This window comes from Cetorhinus maximus, chromosome 19 (genome assembly GCF_964194155.1).
Source record: "Cetorhinus maximus chromosome 19, sCetMax3.hap1.1, whole genome shotgun sequence".
NCBI lineage: Eukaryota > Metazoa > Chordata > Chondrichthyes > Lamniformes > Cetorhinidae > Cetorhinus > Cetorhinus maximus.
The window spans coordinates 60336260-60358913 of record NC_135897.1 but is presented as its reverse complement, the minus strand read 5'-3'; the positions used below and the strand labels follow the sequence as shown (position 1 = coordinate 60358913).

At 42.1% G+C, this 22654-nt stretch overlaps 1 protein-coding gene across 2 annotated transcripts in view; it reads left to right on the top strand.

Annotated features, from left to right (window-relative positions):
• dis3l2 (DIS3 like 3'-5' exoribonuclease 2) overlaps window positions 1-22654 on the top strand; it is a 297452-nt gene that overhangs the window by 257066 nt on the left and 17732 nt on the right. For both annotated transcript variants that reach the window (XM_078563912.1, XM_078563911.1), the window contains 2 exons: window positions 3406-3589; window positions 9263-9343. In XM_078563912.1, the coding sequence (XP_078420038.1) occupies window positions 3406-3589; window positions 9263-9343 (265 nt within the window). The remainder of the gene's footprint in view (window positions 1-3405; window positions 3590-9262; window positions 9344-22654) is intronic.

Sequence of the window (22654 nt, the reverse complement as noted above, 5' to 3'; positions counted from 1 at the left end):
GACCAAAGACTAAAGCACATTCAGTACTTCTAGTGATGATCCTGTGTCTAGAGGAAGTAGCTTGAAGCTTCTCCACATTTATTTCAAATAAGTTTCCATAGCTGCAGAGAAAGGAGATTATCATCCCACCAATCTAGAATGAATTTGAGCTCAAGCCCCAAAGGCAAAAAGATCATAGACACTTGCACATTTAGTGTTTTTATTTTTGGGTGACAGTGAGTGGCCTGCAGTATTAAACTGTAAGCAAAGCGGACATGAATTTAATTTTAGACAAGAAAATTCACCAGAGTGTGGTAAACGTGAAGAATAAAATGCACAAGGTAGTTGATCATGTTAAAAATTCTAAGGAAAGTCAATAATATAATTTTCAGCAATGCAGACAACTGCTGGAAATCTGAAGTGAAGACAGAAAATGTTGGAAATACCCAGCAGGTCAGGTTGCATTATTGAAAAGAGAAAACGTTAATGGCCCAAGTCTTCTGAGGAGTGGCAATCGCTGTTGGATTACCAGTCCACTCCTATTTTTCTGGTCCACACCAGAGCTCAGCATTTCTGGCCAGGCCTTCCGATCCTGGCTTCTCTAGAAATGTGGAGAAAACCTGAAATGGAACTGCTCCCTCATAGCGCTGGATTGCTGGGGAAAGACAAACAATGCCCCCTTTTTACAGCGCTAGCTGCAATATTTAAGTGTTCGGTAACAAATTGACAAGCTGGGACATTTAAACAGCTTTTCAATGTGTTGGTGTATGAGTGAATAGGTGAGTGAATGGGTGAAATGTATATGTTGGTAGGATGGGTGAGGTAAGTGGTTAAGGGGGTAGGCGGCAGGTGGGTAGGGCACTGAGATCAGGTCAAGTTGGGGGGTCATGGGGGGGAAGTCGGGGGTCAATCCAGTGGCAGTCAGGGAGGGTCATTGGGGGGAGTCGGAAGGGTAGTCAGCTGGTTGAGGGAGGAGTCTGAGCGGTCAGTTGTATCATCACCCAGGAGTTAGACTAGGAATTTTCTCTCACATTTCCTAGGTAACTATCAAGGTAAGTAAGTTGGAACCATCTGAAGTGTCTGATTCTAACTTAGAGTTGGAGACTTTTTCCTAGGGTCCTGGGGAGCAGAGGAATTGGCTGTCGGATGTTCGAACTTCCCAGGAAATTCCCATGGAGTCAGTGCGTCAGGATTTCCAAGGAGCCTGAATGTATAACTTGGGGGGTACGTCCAGTCTCCGACGATCTGGAGACCAGAAGATCTGTACAAATGTTTCAGGTTGATGACCTTTCGCCAGAATCAAAGTTCATCAACCTGAAGTGTAAACTCTGTTTCTCTGTCTATTTGTTAGAGCGATATCTATTTTTATTAGTAACTAATAAAAGTAGCAAACTAGATTAAAAAGGATTTTTTAAAGCAAAATGCTGAGACCAGTTGTCTTCAATTCCTGCACCATATGGGAACTCCAGGAGTTCATGTGTTCTGGATGACCATATGTGCAGGAAATGTCTTCAGCTGCTCAAACGCAAGAGTTTCTGAGCTTGAGGAGTGGCTGGAGTCATGCAGAGCATGCGAGAAGCTAAGAGATGCCTAGAATGCACATTCCAAGAGGTGGTCACCCTGCAGCTTCAGAGAGTTCAGGGTAGCCATCCAGCAAGACAGAAGAGGTAGGCAGTGCAGGAATCCTCCCAGAATATGGCACACTCAAACCGGTTTTGAGTACTGAATACCAGTGAGGGTGACGAGACCTTATGGGGAAGTGCAGTCCACATTCCCAACATTGTGGGGCAGATGATTACACAGGGCCATGGCAAAGTTATAGATATTCAGTAGTCACAGTGGATCATAGTATTTATTAGGGGGATAGAGAGGCATCATTGTAACTGCTGACTTGAGTCCCGCATGGTGTGTTGCTTCCCTGGTGCTAGGGTAAAGGAGGCTACTTGTTACTAGGAAGCTACAGGGGAACAGCGATAAGTTATGGTCCATGTGGAAAAATTAATGACACAGGAAGAAAAGCATTGGGATCCTGCAATCAGAGTTTCAGGAGCTAGGGAAAAAATTAAAAAGCAGAACTCAAATGTAGTGATTTCTAAATTACTCCCAATGTCACGCAATGGTGAGAGGGGAAGTAGGATCAAACTGATTAATGTGTGGCTGGCAAAATAGTGCAAAAGGGAAAGTTTCAGATTCCTGGGGCAGGAGAGACCTGTGGGTAGTTGCACCTTGACACAGTTGAGACCAATATCCTTGCAGAAGACTAAGCAGTACTGTGGGGGAGGATTTAAACTAATTTAGCAGAAGGGTGGTCAATAGGATGGAACATTAGAGAGGAGAAATAAGATGTACAGAGGATTGAGAGAGGAAAATAGTACTAAAATAAAGAATAGTTCAAAAATAGGAAAATTTCAATAGAGGACAAATGTGAAGCAGCCTAAGATGGATTTGGAGTGCATGTCAATGTACGTACTGATAAATAAAGTTGGTGAGCTGCAGACAGAAGTTGCTACATGGGACCATGGGATAGTGGCAATAACAGAGGCCCAGCTCAAAGAACAGGGAACTGGGAACTTATTCCTGGCTATAAGGTATTCAAGGAAGATAGAAAAGGACAAAAAGTAGCCTGCGAGGTGGTAGTATTGATCAAATAAACTATTATAGCTTTGGAAAAGGATGATGTAGTTGAGGGGTTGAAGAAAAAATCTATTTGGTTAGAATTAAGGAACAACAGAAGAGCTATTATGAGACTAGGTGATTACTATAGGTTGCCAGATGGTGAGAAGGAGATAGAGGAGCAAATTTGCAGACAAATTGCAGAAAGATGCAAGAACTACAAAGGAGGGATGATGCAAGACCCTAATATAGACTGGGATAATAGTGTAAAGTTTAAAGAGGGAGTGGAATTCCTGAAATGTGGACCAGAGTGCTTTCTTGATCAGTGTGTTTTCAGCCCAATGATGAAGGAAGCAGTTCTGGTGAATGAAATGGACCAATTAAAGCATTTGGGGAACAGTAATCATATAATCAGATTTACAATAATTATGGATAAGGACGGAGTACAGTCAAGCATAAAAATGCCTAACTAAACGAGGGCTAAAATACAGAGGAGATCTAAAGAAAGGGAATAAGAGAGAGAATATGAGAGTAGACTAGCAGCTAACATAAAAGGGAACCCAGAAGTTTTTTTATAAACACATGGGAGAAGGGTTACCAAAGGAAGGTTGGGATTGATTGGGGACCAAAAGAAGGCAGAGGGAATGGATGAGGTACTAAATGAGTACTGCATCTGTTTTCACTAGAAACCACTAATGCAGCAGTAAAGGAGGAGGCAGTACTTGTGTGAAGTCTTTTACTTATTATCAATGACAATATTAGATAAAATGCACATTGCATTTTTATTACCTAAAAATGTTTTGCTCTTTCTAGATTAATAGAAGAGTTCATGTTACTGGCAAACATGGCAGTTGCCCACAGCATCTACAATTCATTCCATGAACAAGCTTTACTGCGGCGACATCCACCACCACAAACAAATATGCTTGATGACCTCACTGCATTCTTTGAACAGATGGGAATTGAGCTTGACTTCAGTACTGCAGGCACATTACACGTAAGTTTTCAGAAAAATTTGTTACAAAACTAGGTGATGATTTAAGATAGACTTCTACCAATAATTAAAATCAAATGATTTGTAAATCATTCAATAATAAAACTGTCAAATTAAATGTTTCAATTGTATTTCTAACTGGTTAAGTTACAAGGATGTTTCCTCTTGTGGGTGAGTCCAGAACTAGGGGGTGCTGTTTTAAAATTAGGGGTTGCCCTTTTAGGACAGAGATGAGGAGAAATTTTTTCTCGGAAGATTGTGCAACTTTGGAACTCTGCCTCCAAAGGTGGTGGAGGCGGGATCATTGGATATTTTTAAGGCAGAGGTAGATAGATTCTTGTTAGGCAAGAGAATCAAAGGTTATTGGAGGTAGATGGAAATGTAGAACTTGAAACACAAACAGAACAGCCATGATCTTATTGAATGGCGGAGCAGGCTCGGGGAGCCAAATGGCCTGCTTCTGCTCCTGTTTCGCATGCTCGTAATTGTAAAGGTAAAATTTTACCTGTGTTCTTTTAAGTGACCATCCTGAAGGATGCCAACTCTTGTCTGACATAATCCTGGAGGTTTAATCATGTGGCATCCAGTCATGTGACATCCAATCACATCATATTTGCTCACTGCAAATATTATTGTTATTGCCCCACAGTTTTTACTGCAACCTACTGTTACGATCCCAGCTGATGTTAACACTGGAAAAGTCAGATCCCAGAGTGAAACCTTGTTTGATAGATCCTAACTTTTTTTTAGAAACCCTGGAGGAAAGTTACTGAACAAATTCATAGGAGTTTGCTGATGAACTTTTAACATAAAGAATAAGACATTTATTAAACAAGGAAAATTGAACTATGTTACACCAGAGAAAAAGGTTGGAAAGATCTCAATGCAAACACAAGAAAATGATTCAAACTCACACTATTCCTTTTATCCCAGCAATACCCTTACAGATACAAAAACCCAATGAAGATTTACCACTATCTTAACACCTTGCTTGGGCTGGCCCAGTGGCAAACAGTTTTATTCCAGCAGATTTCTGAGCATTCACTAGATACTTTTTCCCTAGCTGGTATCTCTTCCTGAGATGCCCAAAACCCATTCTAAACTCACTATTACTTCAACTGCAGAGCAAACGCGAGTTCCCTGAACTCAGGCTCCCAGCAGCCTTTTAGTATTTCTTATCAGAGAGCTTAGAACTCCTGTCTTCATTCTCTGACGTACACACTCTGACATCCTTTCTGTCTTTCTCTGTGTGCCACTGGACCCCATCATTAGACAGCAGCACAGTTTTTTCTACCTTGTGTTTTTTTCCCCTGAATTTACTAAACCACTAATCTCTCTTTAACCCATCTCTTCACTTCAAGGGTTGTAAAACCTCATTAAAAATGCATGTATACAAACAAATCCAAAAAACCTGACCTTTTTGCTAGGAGGCCCTCCAGACTTCCTGGCACCAAGCTCATAAAAAACCTAACTGAAACTGAAACCATGTTCCACCTTTCTTAAAACACAAATATAAACATAAATTAAACGTAACGCTATACATTGTTCCTAACACTACCCAAGTAGGTGATGCAAACAATCCGTAAAACTTGGATTGCATTTTAATCCTTGTTCATGATTACACATGAGAATAGATATTGGCACCTGAGAGAATAACTTTTTCTTTCAAAATCAGACAATCAGTGTTGTCAGTTAATCAAGAGCAGGATTAATGCTCCATTATTTCAATCGTTAACTGGCCATCAAACCACTTGGAAACACAAACTTGAGAATTAGTGTAGGTGAATCCTGATTGACCAGATTTCTGCTGGTAAGACGGGGCAGAAATTTTCCCCCATCGGTGGTGGGGGGGAAGTTCAGGAGCGGGTGCGTGCGGGAGTGCCTCCGATCGGTGCCCCCAATTGGGGGCCCACTGCCATTTTGCGTTGGCGAGCCAATTAAGGCCTGCCCAGCGTGACATCCACCAGGAAGCGCTATGCGCCCCCTGTGCGGGCGGGAGGGGGGATTCCCTCAGCTGGGAGTGCGCTGTTTTGCACATACGCACAAAAGAGGGCACTCATCTCCCTGAGGCTAAGTGCTGGTAAATGTAGAGAAATAAAATTTCCCTGGCATGTCCCCTTGTCACATGAGTTGGGACATGTCCATCACTTTTAATTAAACTTTTATTAAATGTAAAAAACTTACATGAAACCTCATCCCGCCCGTGGATGAGGTTTCATGCTTTTTCTGAAGCCCGCCAGGGCTCCTGGCCTGCCCGCCAATCTTAAGGTTGGACAGGCAGGTCCATTAACTAGTATAATTACTTTTTAAATGGCCTCAATTGGCCAGGTCGGTAGGCGCACAGCTGATTCGACTGTGCCCCCGCTGACCTGGGAATTGAAATGACACTGAGTGACGTCGGGAGTTCCGCCCAACATCATCCCATGTCATTTTACGTGTCGGCGAGTGGGCCCCGCCCCCCGCTCACCGACCTCAATATCCTGGCCACTGAAATTGTCGGTATAATCAATACAAAGGGCCCCTTATGCACTGCGTGACAGTTTCCACTAAAGTTGCTAGGGCATGTTCCAGTACTCAGTTTATTCTGGGTAGTGGCATCTGCCATTAGGATCCAGAAAAACAAAAAAAATTCCATTAAATCAGGCAGGTGAAAATCCCATTTGGAGCAGGAATTAATAAATTTGATTATTGTTGTGCATTCCATGGCTGCAATTTGGGTGCACCTGTGACCCACAGGAAGTAAAAGTATATAGGCGCAAACTACAAGTACAAAGGACTTTTCTCCCAGGCTCGACAATCTGGGAGGATTGGCAACCTATTAATAGATGGTCAAAATGCATGGATTTGTTTTATGATTGTCTAAATGTTTGTCTAATATTCAGAACTGTTTCTTGCAAACAATATTGAATATCTCGATCAAAAATGAAACAAACAGCACCTCCCTTTTATTTTATAGAATTTGGAACATTCCAGACGAGGTTGCATGAGGTTCCCTTTAGCGACTAGAAATTTTTTGCACTAAATGAAAATTATCTGTTCAACGAAATGTTCTGTTTGGCTGGTGATGGCTGTTTTTCATCTCAAGTTGTCATGTGAAGGGTTGATTTTGATTGCATGAGAATAAGTGAGTCAAAACAAGGGTACATTGATGACGATGATCAAATAAATGTTAAATTTGTTCAGAAAATCCAGAATTTCTGTATATTTAACATAGACAATTAGGCTTCTTGTGTTGTTAAAGAAAACCATGTTCATACTAATTCTCCTTGGCAGTTTTCTTTTAAGTTACAGTGATTGAGCACCAAATCATTTGTAAAATTGCTTTGGCACTGGAAGCCCCATTCAAGGGGGCATCTCTGAAATCAAATCTGATATTTTTACTTTTAAAATTAATTCAAATTTCACATTAAGGAAGAAGGAAGACAACCAAAAGGGAAATGCTATTTTAAAAGCTTTTCTTCTTGCCCACCCACCCCCTAAACATTTCTCTTTGAAACCAGAGCTACTGAAGATACCATTTGTGGTTTGCAATTCAGATCTAAAACAGTCAGTTGTTTGAGCTGGGTCTGGAGATCTATTCAATCTGTCAATCATGCTATTTAGGCATTATCTTTAGCAACTTCAGAGAGATTACAGATGCCACACTAAATAATAAACTAGATGCTGGAAACAGAAATTGCAGAGAAAGATAGAAGCATCTCATTACACCTAACACATAAACTGAAAAATATCCACTGGACTGAGAATGTGATATAATTGCTTCCTCTTACTGAAGCTATAATAACTAGCTTAAATCACTAGGGTTGTGATAACCTAATTTTGAATATAGTTATGCTTTATTTCCCAGATAATGCAGTCTTTTTTTTTTATTTGTTCACGGAATTTGGGCATTGGTGGCTAGGCCAGCATTTATTGCATATCCCTAATTGCCCTTGAGAAGGTGATGGTGAGCTGCCTGTTTGAACTGCTGCAGTCCATGTGTTGTAGGTATACCCACAGTGCTGTTGGAAGGAAGTTCAAAGATTTTGACCCAGAGACAGTGAAGGAATGATGATTTAGTTCCAAAAACAAGTATTGTGCTGTTAGTGATCATTATGGGCTGGATTTTATGCATCCTTGTTGGTGGGTTTGAAGATGGTGGGGGGCTCGTAAAATGCAGCACGTGGCGTTCCCGCCACCTACCCGCCCACCCCTGACCTGTATGAAATTTTATGAGGGGCAGTGGAGGCATCAGGCAGCCCACACACCATTGGCCCTTTTGAAACCCTTAATGGCCTCCCTTGGTGCTGTTTTACCCATGGCAGGACGAGGCCCATGCCAAGCAGGTGGTACGGCAGCTTTAGCTGCACTGGTGTCAGGCAAGTGGGGGGGTGTTTCCTTTGCAGAGCCCCTGTGCTCATCAGAGGCACCTTCCCCCCCCCCCGCCCCCCAAAATGTTTGTGAATGGGTTGGGTAGCAGGGTAAGTGAGGTGGTAGGTGGATGAGGTGGCAGGTGGGTCGGGAGGTAGCTGGGTTGGGCTGGGGGGAATAATCGGGTGGTAGGAGGGGTAGTTGGGTCGGGGGGTAGTCTGGCTGCCGGAGCAGGTGTAGTGGGTCAGCCGGGGCCAGTTCTGTAGTTAACTATTCAGGCAAGTACCGCGGAACTGTCCAAAGTCTCCAACTCTGTCCAAAGCCTCCAACTCTAGTTCAGAGTAGGAGATTTTCGCAGAGGGTATCAGGAGCGGGGGAATTGCTCAACGCAAGTTCAAACAGTTTCTGCTGTAGTCAGCATGTCAAGACGTCTGAGGGGTCCTGATGCTCATCTTGGGTCGTACGTCTGGCATCCGAGAATCTGGAAACCAGAAGATCTATGTCCATATATTAAATCATAGATACAAGTGCAGACCGAATTCAATTTTTCCTTCATTTTGATCTCCAGGGGCAGAATATTGAGCTTGGCGGGCAGGCGCGTGCCTGACCCGGCCGAGTGTAAAATGACGCACGATGACATCGGGCGAGCATTCCGACATCATCGTGTAGTCCCCGATGTTTCATTCAGCGGGCGCGTGCAAGAATCGGCAGCACGCCTGTCAACATTTAAAAGGCCTATTAAGGCCATTAAAGAGATAATTAAATTCAAATTTACACTGCCTGTCCAACTTTTCGGCAGCTCCGTGCCTCAGGGAGATTGAAGTGCTCTTTTGCGTGCATGCGCGAAGTTCGCGCTAGGCCCGCTCTCCCTCCTCCCCCCAACCACACAGGCAGTGCTGAGCACTGCTGCTCGCGTTCTATGCTGGGTGGGCCTTAATTGGCCCACCCGTGTAAAATCGCGGTGCCAATCGCAGGTGGCGGTCGACTTCCCAATCACCCCCGCCGAGCATCCCTGCCAAGGGCAAAATTCTGCCCTAGGATCATATGAAACTTCCAGTTATTACATAGTGAAATTGTAACATCTACCTTCCATGCAGCAATGAAAATTGCCCTGTTTTGAATATATTTTTTCACTTTCTCTCAAAAAACTCACTTTAATATATTTTCACCTGATGTTTGCCAAATTAGAAGAATATGAGGAATTAAACCTTTGATCAATTGTCACATAACATTAAAAGTCTTTTTTGATTAGGTATGTAGCTTACAATTTGTGAAGGCAATATGTATCCAAAGTTAACTGTTTCTTCTTGCTGTTTTGTTAAACAGAAGAGCCTAAATGAACTTGTAGGGAAAGACGAATATGCCAGGAAGGAAGTATTGACCCACATGTGCTCTCGACCAATGCAGGTAAGAGAGTTTAAATTTTATGAAGATCTCTTGTTTGTACAAGAATAGTTTATTAGTTTGCTGACAAAAATGTAGATGACTCTGGACTTCAAGAAGACATATGTGAACTCTTTTACAACTGTATATGCATGTAATGACAAATATATTGTTATTTAGGGTTGAACTTTGAATTCTATAACTTTATCTACGTTTCTGTAAACTCACCCAACTTAAGTAATAACGTACTCTGCTCAAATGTAAGTTGATTGTACAAACAGAATGTTTGGTGAAAGTTCATTATGTTGCACTTTGAAGCCTTGATCACAAAGGGTTGGGGTTCATTTTGTCTTTGATTACAGAACTATTCTTAAGTTCTGTACAAGGTGCGACATTCCTAATTCTGATTGGTTGGGTTCACAAAAAAAGGAATTTGCCCCAAAATGTACATAAATATTGTAAGTTTACTGCACCATAATTCACAATTAAGTATTTATGCACTTATGACGCAGTGTAACACAGATGTAAGAAATATATTTATGGCAGGACAAACATTGTTCATGCTCAGTTTACTTCTGAAAGACACTAAAACTTATCCACAAAACACATTTGTTTGCCAAAAAGATGCTGTCAATCATGGTTTGATGTCAAAATAACAAACTGAGAGCAGATCAAGCTGTCAATTCGTTACCTTTCAGACTTTAGTTTTCTTGCCATAGTTTAAATTGTCTCATTTCCTTGTGGAACTGTTAATATATCAGTGGCTGTCTGCAGTCACACTGGCAAGTTTACAAAACTAATGAAATTGGATAAAAGCCAGACCCAAATTTATGTTTCCTAATTTTGTAAATTCTTCTGTTCCATCTAATTTTTTTTTAGTCTGCATCAATCATGTATTAAGAAAATCAAATCAAATAAAATATATTTTTCAAAGCACAGAGGTTGTTCCTGAACATTTTAGATGTTCATATATTCTCTATTAAAAGTTGCAGGAGACTAGGGACACAATTATATAATGTGGATATGCCAGTCAAATCTGTGTTGGAGAACCATGATGAAGCCAGCAGGACATTTTTTGAAAATGTTGTTTATAAGAAACAAAACCATTCATTCAGCTTTCAGAATTACTTGGAAAAACTCAGCAGGTCTGGCAGCATCGGCGGAGAAGAAAAGAGTTGACGTTTCGAGTCCTCATGACCCTTCAGCAGAACTGAGTGAAGTTAGGAGAGGGGTGAAATATAAGCTGGTTTAAGGTCGGAGGGGGGGTGGGGGAGTTGGGGGATGGGGGTGCTTGTAGGGACAAGCAAGCAGTGATAGGAGCAGATAATCAAAAGATGTTACAGACAAAGGAACAGGGAGGTGTTAAAGGTGGTGATATTATCTAAGAGAATGTGCTAATTAAGAATGGATGGCAGGACACTCAAAGTACAGCTCTAGTGGGGGTGGGGTGGAAAGACTGACAGGGTATTATAGTTATAGATTTAAAAATAATGGAAATAGGTGGGAAAAGAAAAATCTATATAAATTATTGGAAAAAACAAAAGGGAGGGGGAAGAAACAGAAATGGGGGTGGGGATGGGGGAGGGAGTTTAAGATCTAAAGTTGTTGAATTCAATATTCAGCCCGGAAGGCTGTAAAGTGCCTAGTCGGAAGATGAGGTGCTGTTCCTCCAGTTTGCGTTGGGCTTCACTGGAACAATGCAGCAAGCCAAGGACAGACATGTGGGCAAGAGAGCAGGGTGGAGTGTGAAAATGGCAAGCGACAGGGACGTTTGGGTCTTTCTTGAGGACAGACCGCAGGTGTTCTACAAAGCGGTCGCCCAGTTTGCATTTGGTCTCTCCAATGTAGAGGAGACCGCATTGGGAGCAACGAATACAGTAGACTAAGTTAGAGGAAATGCAAGTGAAATGCTGCTTCACTCGAAAGGAGTGTTTGGGCCCTTGGACGGTGAGGAGAGAGGAAGTGAAGGAGCAGGTGTTGCATCTTCTGCGTGGGCATGGGGAGGTGCCATAGGTGGGGGTTGAGGAGTAGGGGGTGATGGAGGAGTGGACCAGGGTGTCCCGGAGGGAACGATCCCTACGGAATGCCGCCGGGGGGGTGAAGGGAAGATGTGTTTGGTGGTGGCATCATGCTGGAGTTGGCAGAAATGGCGGAGGATGATCCTTTGAATGAGGAGGCTGGTGGGGTGATAAGTGAGGACAAGGGGGACCCTATCATGTTTCTGGGAGGGAGGAGAAGGTGTGAGGGCGGATGCGCGGGAGATGAGCCGGGCACGGTTGAGGGCCCTGTCAACGACCGTGGGTGGAAAACCTCGGTTAAGGAAGAAGGAGGACATGTCAGAGGAACTGTTTTTGAAGGTAGTATCATCAGAACAGATGCGACGGAGGCGAAGGAACTGAGAGAATGGGATGGAGTTCTTACAGGAAGCGGAGTGTAAGGAGCTGTAGTCGAGGTAGCTGTGGGAGTCGGTAGGCTTGTAATGGATATTGGTGGGCAGTCTATCATCAGAAATTGAGACAGAGAGATCAAGGAAGGGAAGGGAAGTGTCAGAGATGGACCATGTGAAAATGATGGAGGGGTGGAGATTGGAAGCAAAATTAATAAATTTTTCCAGGTCCCGACGAGAACATGAAGCTGCACCGAAGTAATCATCGATGTACCGGAGAAAGAGTTGTGGGAGGGGGCCGGAGTAGGACTGGAACAAGGAATGTTCCACATACCCCATAAAGAGATAGGGATCGGTCCCTCCGGGACACCCTGGTCCACTCCTCCATCACCCCCTACTCCTCAACCCCCACCTATGGCACCTCCCCATGCCCACGCAGAAGATGCAACACCTGCCCCTTCACTTCCTCTCTCCTCACCGTCCAAGGGCCCAAACACTCCTTTCGAATGAAGCAGCATTTCACTTGCATTTCCTCTAACTTAGTCTACTGCATTCGTTGCTCCCAATGCGGTCTCCTCTATATTGGAGCGACCAAACGCAAACTGGGCGACCGCTTTGTAGAACACCTGCGGTCTGTCCTCAAGAAAGACCCAAACGTCCCTGTCGCTTGCCATTTTAACACTCCACCCTGCTCTCTTGCCCACATGTCTGTCCTTGGCTTGCTGCATTGTTCCAGTGAAGCCCAACGCAAACTGGAGGAACAGCACCTCATCTTCCGACTAGGCACTTTACAGCCTTCCGGGCTGAATATTGAATTCAACAACTTTAGATCTTAAACTCCCTCCCCCATCCCCACCCCCATTTCTGTTTCTTCCCCCTCCCTTTTGTTTTTTCCAATAATTTATATAGATTTTTCTTTTCCCACCTATTTCCATTATTTTTAAATCTATAACTATAATACCCTGTCAGTCTTTCCACCCCACCCCCACTAGAGCTGTACTTCGAGTGTCCTGCCATCCATTCTTAATTAGCACATTCTCTTAGATAATATCACCACCTTTAACACCTCCCTGTTCCTTTGTCTGTAACATCTTTTGATTATCTGCTCCTATCACTGCTTGCTTGTCCCTACAAGCACCCCAACCCCCCAACTCCCCCCCCACCCCGACCTTAAACCAGCTTATATTTCACCCCTCTCCTAACTTCACTCAGTTCTGCTGAAGGGTCATGAGGACTCGAAACGTCAACTCTTTTCTTCTCCGCCGATGCTGCCAGACCTTCTGAGTTTTTCCAGGTAATTCTGTTTTTGTTTTGGATTTCCAGCATCCGCAGTAGTTTTTTGTTTTTATTCAGCTTTCAGGTTGTTTTCTCGCATTTGGTACTCGGGTATAATTATTTAGTTCTGCTTCTTCCATTGTTTTTAATTAAGTGGAGCGACTCTAGTGCTTTAAAAACATAGAAACTTAATATAAGACAGGATTTATATTGTATGATTCTTTGAGATAAGAATATTTGGAAACATGAAATTATGTGCTAGAACACCGTTGGCATATAAACTCCCTGGATATTTTTTCAGTCTATATCGCTAGTGCTAACTGAGTGATCTTTAATGTTAAATTAGTTTCTTCTGCTCAGTTTTATAAATTTATTAGTTCTATATGCTTATTTAAGGCCTATTTATTTATTAGGTTTACTTATTATTTACCCTTGTTTCTTATGCATTATTAAGCTAATTAGCTTCACAATCAACTATATTATTAAAATTAGAGTGTGGATAATACACACAGATTAAATTCCTCAGGCTGTATTTCTCATTCCCTACATTAACTATAATGTAATTTTTAGATTTAATGTCTTTTAGATTTTACCCTTCATTTATTTGACCTCTCCATGCCACTCTTTTAGATTAGTTTCTGCCACTGGCTGGACTGAATTGTTCAGAAATGCTGATTTAGATGAGGGTCAGCACACATGGTCATTGTGTTTGCCAACAGCATAAATGCTTCATAGAGTTTTCGTGAACTTCCTGGACTCTTGATCAGATTTCAGCCTTCCATTTTTTGTATGATTGTATCCATGCATTTCCCTGTGTCAGGATGACTTGAAGTATCTCAACAGAGACATTTTAACTGAATGTTGTTGGAATTTCAAAGGGTAGGAAAAGCTTCAACCTTCCTCAAAAACCCGAAGAGCAGTAAGAATGTGGTGCTACCAAAGGGAGTGGTTGAATTGAATAGTGCAGATGGATTTAAGGAGAAACTAGACAAGCATATGAGGGAGAAGTACATAGATGGTTACAATGGTAGGCTTAGATGAGAAAAGATGGGAGGAGGCTCAAGTGGAGTATAAACACCGACGTGGGTTGGTTGGGTCAAATGGCCTGTTTCTGTACCATATATCCTATGTAATACTTTAGCGTTTTCTATCTCTAGTGCAATTAATATTGTGATTTACATTTCGTTGTGCAGTACATTTTGAACGTAATTGTATCAACCCATATCCATTATTTAAAAATGCAGTAGTAATACCAATTGTCATTTTCTCTGCAACTGGCAATTACAAGAGGAAATGCCAAAAAGTAGATTTTTCAATAATAAATGCTATTTTTATTAAAGATAAACTTGATGGCTGACACCCTAGGGTTTTAAAAGAGGTGGCTACAAAAATAGCGGATCCATTGTTTTGATCTTCCAGAAGTTCACAGGTTCCAGAATGGTTCCATTGTCATGAGGCGATGTCCCTTTACTTTTGAAAATATGATCTTTCAACTTTCAACTGACTGGAAATTTTCCAGTTTGAATTGAGACAGGGCAAATTGCTTAAAATTGCAAGGCCACATTCCAAGAACAAACAAATCACCCTCAGGAGTGTGAAGAGGGAGACATTTCCTATAATCCAGACACCCATTGAAACCCGTAACTGTCTTAGGGAAGAGATATTAAAAATGCAAAGTACTGAATATTGAAACAATGGCTGCCACAGACAGGTACACCCAAAACCTCTTGTAAATACACAATGGGTGAAGTATTTCAAGGCAAGGCTGCCCAGCTACTAGAGAGAGATTGCAAGTGACATAGGCCCACAGTACCTCATGGATACCAGTTTTGAGCTGCCAGACACATTCTGAGTCTATCCCATTTAGCACTTGTGGTTGTAACACACAACACAATGGAGGGTGTCCTCAGTGTTAAGACAGGACTTTGTCTCCACAGGAACTGTGCGGTAGTCACTCCTACCAATACTGTCATAGACACATGTGCCTGTGACAGGTAGATTTGTGAGGATGAAGTCAAGTAAGTTTTTCTCTCTTGCTGGTTCTGTCACTACCTGCCACAGGATCAGTCTGGCAGATATGTCCTCAGAACTCAGCTGGCTTGATCAGTAGTGGACACTGAAGCCCCCCACCCAGAGTAAATTCTGCCCTCTTGCTGGCTTCAGTGCTTCTTCCAAGTGGTTCATCAGTTGAAGGAGGGTGGTAGGCAGTAATCAGCACGAGGTTTCCTATAACTTTTCTATTTATTTCTACCTAAATGGATTATTTCATATTTCTGTACATTATGCATGCCAGGAGCAGCACCAGGCTTACTTAAAAATGAGGTCCCAATCTGGTGAAGCTGCAACATAGGTCTACATGCATGCTAAACAGCAGAAGCAACACGCTATAACAGAGCTAAGCAATCCCTCGGGCTGTACAGATCAAAATGAAAGGCTGTAAATGATGGTAAATGATTGTAATATTGTTTGTACTGATGCACCTGGTGATACATTTTGTAAAAGTTTAACCTGGATTGTACCCTTGTAATGTTGTTTTTGAAATGGTTTTGAATGTGATTGAAGATTTTTTATGAATAAAGTATATTTTTACAAAAAAAAAAAAATCCCAATCTTGCAGCAGCATCCCTATCCTCAATAATGACGGAGTCCTGGATGCACAAGTGCAAAAGACAAGGAATGGGCAATAAATGCTGACCTAGTGAGCAATGCCCACATTGCAAGAATGAATAGGAATAAAAAATGGTGAGAGACTGGGTAATCTTGGTAATTCAGAGGGACTTTGATAGGGTCTGTGTCACTTGCAATCTCTCTCTAGTGGCTGGGCAGCCATGCCTTGAAATACTTCACCCATTGTGTATTTCCAAGAGGTTTTGAGTGTATCTGTCTTGGCAGCCATTGTTTCAATATTCAGTACTTTGCATTTTTAATATCTGTTTCTTAAGGTGCCACCCCACGGCCTTTCCTCCACCCCGAGCACCCTCTTTGGGCCCCCCCCCCACCAGGCCTCCCCTACCCTTAAACTTACCTTGTCCTCCAGTCCCAGGAATTAGGCGCAGGCATTCAAGCATGTTGATGCACTTCCTCTTCAGTCCACCACAGCTCTTGTTGTTTCAGGAACCAGAGAGCTGCCAGCCAATCTTATTGGCCAGCAGGCTCTCTAAGGCAGGAATTCCTCCTGAGTGAGCAGCGGAAGTCCCGCCTGCTGCCGCTTACCACTCATTTGAGTGTGAAATAGCTGCAGAACATTTGGAGTCAGCGGGGATGTGTTCCCCACCGACTCATTGAATAGCGGAAAGCGAGACCCCGCCATCTGAAAAAATCAGGCCATTGTTTCCATTTCTCGGGGAATCTAAAACACGGGTGCACAGTCTCAGGATAAGTCTCAGGACTGAGATGCGGAGAAATTACTTCACTCAAAGGGCTGTGAATCTTTGGAATTTTCTACCCCAGAGGGCTGTGGTTGCTTCATCCAGGCCCATGTGATTCACGTTACCATGGAGAAGGGCTTTGGAGGGAAAGGTTTCTATGATATGAGAGGCATAGATAGGGTGAATAGGAAGGCACTTTTTCCATTAGTAGAGGGGTCAATAACCAGGGGGCATAGATTTAAGGTAAGAGGCAGAAGGCTAAGAGGGGAGTTGAGGAGAAACTTTTTCACGCAGGGGATGGTGGGAGTCTGGAACTCGCTTCCTGAAAGGGTGGCTGAGTCAGAAACTCTCGTAACATTTAAGAAGTATTTAGATATTCAGTTGTGTTACCATAGCCTCCAGGGCTATGAGCCAAGCACTGGAAAATGGGATTAGTGTATTCAGATCTTTGTTGACCAGTGCAGACATGATGGGCTGAATGGCCCCCTTCTGTCCTGTAAATGTATATGAGTCTATGATATCCCTAAAAATTCAGACACAGGCAGTCTGCTATGATCCAGGAGAGAGGGAGCAGGTAGTGGCCAGAAATCTCCAAGGTTTACTGCGCAGGAATGCGAATGGGAGCTCGCACTTGGATTGAAAAGACCAACTTTGGGAGGGTTTGAAAAGAGGCTGGAAGATTCACTTGTGCTAGAGGCAGAATTGCTAGGAAAACTCTCACCTTGAAAGATAGTTTTGGGGTTAAATGTTACCTTAAATAGATTTAAGGCTGGGGTTGAAAGATTTTTGGTCTCTCCGGGAATTAAGGGATATGGGGAGCGGGCGGGAAAATGGAGCTGAAGCCCTAGATCAACCATGATCATATTGAATGGCGGAGCAGGCTTGATTGACCATATGAATCACAGAATTGTTATGGTGTAGAAGGAGGCCATTGGGCCCATCGTGTCTGCACCGGTTCTCTGAGCATTTTAACTTAGTGCCAATCTCCTGCCTTTTCCCCGTAACCCTGCACATTGTTTCTATTTAGATAATCATCCAATGCCCTCTTGAATGCCTCAATTGAACCTGCCTCCGCCACACTTCCAAGCAGTGCATTCCAAACCCTAACTACTCGCTGTGTGAAAAAGTTTTTCTCACCTTGCATTTGCTTCTTTGGCAAAACACTTTAAAACTGTGCCCTCTGGTTCTCAATCCGTTTATGAGCAGGTACAGTTTCTCCCTATGTACTCTGTTCAGATCCCTCATGATTTTGCAAACTTCTATCTACTCCTCCTATTCTCATGTTCTTATGTACAATAATATATGATTGGAACATTTTCCACTGTGACTTGTCTGTAGAGATATGAGCTAGTGTAGTCGTGTAATTATTAAGGTACCCCATGATCTTAAAGTGCTTATCACATCAAAATGCCAGGTCCACTGTTGGGCTTTTCCAGAGTAGAGAAGGAAAACATTTCACATCTGTGTTTGGAGAAGGATAATATAGCAGTGAAGTGTAACACTTGGATTGTTGCCACCCTCACAGCTGACTGAGATGAATCATGATAGGCAGATGGTATGGAAGTATTTTGAGGGCATGTGAGAGAGGGGAATGTAAATTTAAAACATTTCAGCCACCAGTGCTTGCAGAGTAACTTGAAGACAAATTATATGGTTTCATTCTGAAATACAAAAATCCTTGGCCTTCCCTGCATCTCTTTTTTCCTCATTCTTTTAATTCTGTCAGCACAATTTCATTCATGTGATATACGCTAGCCAGAAATACTTTCCATGTCAAATAATTATAATTTCAAGTACATCCTTTTATAATAAGTCAGTAGTCTATTTGTGAAAGTTTAAGGTTTGCATTATAAATTTTGGTTCTATACCTAAACATTTTAATGACTACAGCAACACAAAAAGAAAATATTGCAGATGCTGGAATGCAGTTTTTCCTGCTGGAAAACTCAGCAGGTCAGACAGCATCTGTGGAGAGAGAAACCTTCTGATGAAAGGTTATTGACCTGAAACATAAACCCTGTTTCATTCTTTAATGACTATAATGTTTATTATCGTGGTATTACAAGAATAAGTTGAATCAAAAACAGATTTCCTCTATATGTCAGATTGCTAAAAATAGTAACAAACTTGTTTTTGCATATTATATAAATTTTAGCAGATTTCTCATCTTTAGATTTTAACAATGTAAAACTGAAATCTACTAACCTGTACTTCCTCTTTGAACCATTGGTTGAATGCAGCTGTAAAGACAAAACCAGCAGGAGGTTTTTTGCCCCTTAATTAAGAAGAGAAAGAAAGACTTGAGTTTATGTAATGTCTTTCATGACCACTGGATGTTCCAATGTGCTTTACAGCCAATGACGTACTCTTTTGAATTGTCGTCATAGTTGTAATGTAGGAAATGTGGAAGCTAATTTACACACAGCAAGTTCCGATAAATAGCAGTGTGATAATGACCAGATAATCTGTTTTTGTGATGAGGGATAAATATAGGCCAGAGCACTGGGGGGAAACTCTCCTGCACTTTTTCGAACTAGTGCAGGTTTCAGTGCATGCTCTAGACAACTTGATCTAGTGTTTCCAATTTACATTACACATCTAATAATGTGTAAAGCATACTTGTTACAAATCTTAGGTTTATAATTTCATGTTTTGCGACTGGGCCTTTAATTTAGGATAAAATGAAGGGGGTCACATGACCTGTTTTGAAGTCTGCCTAACAACAGTCCTGGGTGACGTGGCTGTTAAAAATTAAAGGGAAGCCCAGGCTGTTTAGCTGGATGGTAGGTGCAAGGTGTTCACACTTACTGCGAGTCACCTAAATCCCAGAAAGGCAGTGAAAATGTCAAGTTGTAAACAATTATGGTTTAAACTGGAAGTTTACTTCCAAGATAGAGAGTTGGGTTTTAAAGAATAGCCAATTATCATTTTTACCTGGATACCAGGCCTATGTGATTCACGTTACCATGGAGAAGGGCTTTGAGAGGGAAGGGTTTCTAAGATACCCCTGAAAACTCAGACATAGGCAGTCTGCCAGGATCCAGGAGAGAGGGTGCAGGTAGTGGCAAAAAGTCTCCCAAGGTTCACCATGCAGGAATATGAGTGGGAGCTTGCAATTGGATTAAAAAGGCCAAAGTTGTGAGGGTTTGAAACGAGGCTGGAAGATTTACCTAGCTAGGAAAAACTCTCACCATGAAAGGTAGTTCTGGGATTAAATGTTACCAGATTGTGAAAGCAAAGGAATGGGAGTAAACCCTGGAGAGCTAAGAATCACTCTGGATTGGGTATGGGAAAATCGAATGACTACTTAAGGGACAATGTAAAATACACCTGTGAAGTGTTTTGTTCAGTTGTGTTAAAAGTAAAAGGGATATGTTCTATTCTGTAGTTTTAAGTATCAGTTACCTACAACAATAGTGTTTAGTCAATAGTGCTTTTAATCTGTTAGTTTGCAAAAGTTTTAAAACGTAAAATCTTGTTGTGTCATTCTTTCAGCTATCAACTGGCAGTTTGAATTTCCTTTTTTTAAAGTTATTGGTCTCTACGGGGTTTGTAACATACTTCAAAACTTTGTAACATACCACAAAGTCTTTTCATATTATTTGTCCTTTTAGATAACTAACCTTTCATATATTAATTTTAAAAGTTTGCCTTGAATATAATTAAGTGGAATTCACATTAATAGATGTGTTTTGACTGATTTATGCTGACTGGCAAGGAATAGATCGATGTTTAGAGTCTTACATTCCAAAACCAAATGTGAATTTGAAGTTCAAAACTATACAAATGCAACCTTCGTATTATTAATAAAAGTGTGGAAATTGTCAAATTATTCATGATATCCTTAATGTTTGTAGATTCTAAACTCACTGACAACAGAAAACTAAAAATTGTTTTCAAAATGGTATGGCTTATTCTATCTCCAACAAGAAAGAATCCAAGCATCGCCCCTTGACGTTCAATGGCATTACCACCACTGAATCTGCCACTATCAACATCCTGGGGGTTACCATTGACCAGAAACTGAACTGGACTAGCCACATAAATATTGTGGCTACAAGAGCAGGTCAGAGGCTAGGAATCGTGTGACGAATAACCCAACTCCTGACTCCCCAAAGCCTGTCGTCCATCTACAAGGCACAAGTCAGGAGTGTGAAGGAATTTTCCCCACTTGCCTAATGAGTACAGCTTTCACAACACTCAAGCAGCTTGACACCATCCAGACAAAGCAGCCAACTTGATTGGCACCACATCCACAAACATTCACTCCCTCCACCACCGACGCACAGTAACAGCAGTGTGTACCATCTACAAGATGCACTGCAGGAATTCACAAAGGCTCCTTCGACATAACCTTCCAAATCCACGACCACTACCATCTAGAAGGACAAGGGCAGCAGATAGATGGGAACACCACCACCTGGAAGTTCCCCTCCAAGTCACTCACCATCCTGACTTGGAAATATATTGCTGTTCTTTCAATGTCGCTGGGTCAAAATCCTGGAACTCCCTTCCTAATAGCATTGCAGGTGTACCTATGCCACACGGACTGCAGCGGTTCAAGAAGGCAGCTCACTACCACCTTCTGAAGGGCAATTAGGAATGGGCAATAAATGCTGGCCCACATCCCATGATTGGATTTTTTTTTAATTCTAATTTTTTCTTGGCAGTGCTTTCTGCCCCTACCAAAACAGCTCTAATGAAAGTCACAAATGACATCCTATGTGATGGTGACAAGGTATACTGTCCGTCCTCACCCTGTACATTGATGACATCCAACTGTACCTCATCACTGCCTCTCTTGACTCCTTTGCTCTTGCTAAATTATCAGACTGTTTATCCAATACCCAATACCGGATGTGCGAAAATTTCCTCAAATGAAACATTGGAAAGACCAAAGCTATTGTCTTTGGTCCCTGCTTCAAAACCTATTCCCCAGTTACCAACTCCATCGCTCTCCCTAGCAACTGTCTGAGGCAGACCCAGACTGTTAGTAACCTTGGTGTCATATTTGACCTCAAGAGGTGAACTTCTGACCACGTATCCACACAATCACAAAGACTGCCTATTTCCACCTTTGTAACATTGCCTGCCTCAGCTCATTGGCTGCCAGAACCTTCTTCCATTGCACAAGATGCCATATAAAAGTTTACTACATAAGATACAAGCTCATGGTGTTGGGTGTAATATATTAGCATGGATAGAAGATTGGCTATGTAACAGGAAGCAGAATCGGGATAAGTGGGTAATCATCAGGTTGGCAAACTGTAACTAGTGAAATGCCACAGGGACAAGTAATGAGGCCTCAACTATTTGCCATCTAAATTAACAAGTTGGATAAAGGGACAGAATGAATTGTAGACATATTTGCTAATGATACAAAAATAGGTTTAAAAGCAAGTTGTGAGGAGGACATACAGATTCTGCAAGGGAATATAAATAGGTTAAGTGAGTGGGCAAAAATATAGCAGATGGAGTATAATGTGGGAAAATGTGAGGTTGTCCACTTTGGTAGGAAGAATAGAAAAGCAGTGTATTATTTAAATAGAGACATAGCCAAATACTGTGGTACAGAGACACCTGGGTATCCTCTTCCATGAATTACAAGAAGTTGACATGCAGGTATGGCAAGGAATTAAGAAGGCAAACGGAATGTTGGGTTTCATTGTAAGGGAGATGGTGTATAAAAGTAAGGAAGTCTTGTTACAACTATACAGGGCATTAGTGAGGCCACATTAGAGTATTGCTTACAGATTTGCCCTCCATATTTAAGGAGGGATGTGGGATGTACTTGCATTGGAGGCAATTCAGCGAAGGTTCACCAGATTGATTCCTGGAATGAAGGGGAAAGGTTGAGGCAGATTTTTCAGGAGTCCAGAGTTATGGAGGGCAGACAGTAGAGTTGAGGCCGTGATCAGATTAGTCATGATCTTATTGAACGACGCAGTAGGCTCGAGAGGCCAAATGGTTTAGTCCTGCTCCTATTTCTTATTTGTCCTGTGCTTGCTGATCTCCTTTGTTTCCCAGTCAAGCGACATCTGAATTTTAAACTTCTCAGCCTGGTTTTCAAATCTGTTCATGGCCTTGCCCTTCCCTATCTTTGTAATCACCTCCTGATCCACAACCTTCTGAGATATCTGCAGTCCTCTAAATCTAGTGTCTTGAACTGGCCTGATTTTAATTGCTCCACCATTGGTGGCTATGCCTTCAGCTGCCGAGGCCCTAAGCCCTGGAATTCCCTTCCTAATCCTCTCCATCTCGCTGCCTCTCTTCCGTCATTTAAGATGATCCTTAAAACCTATCTCT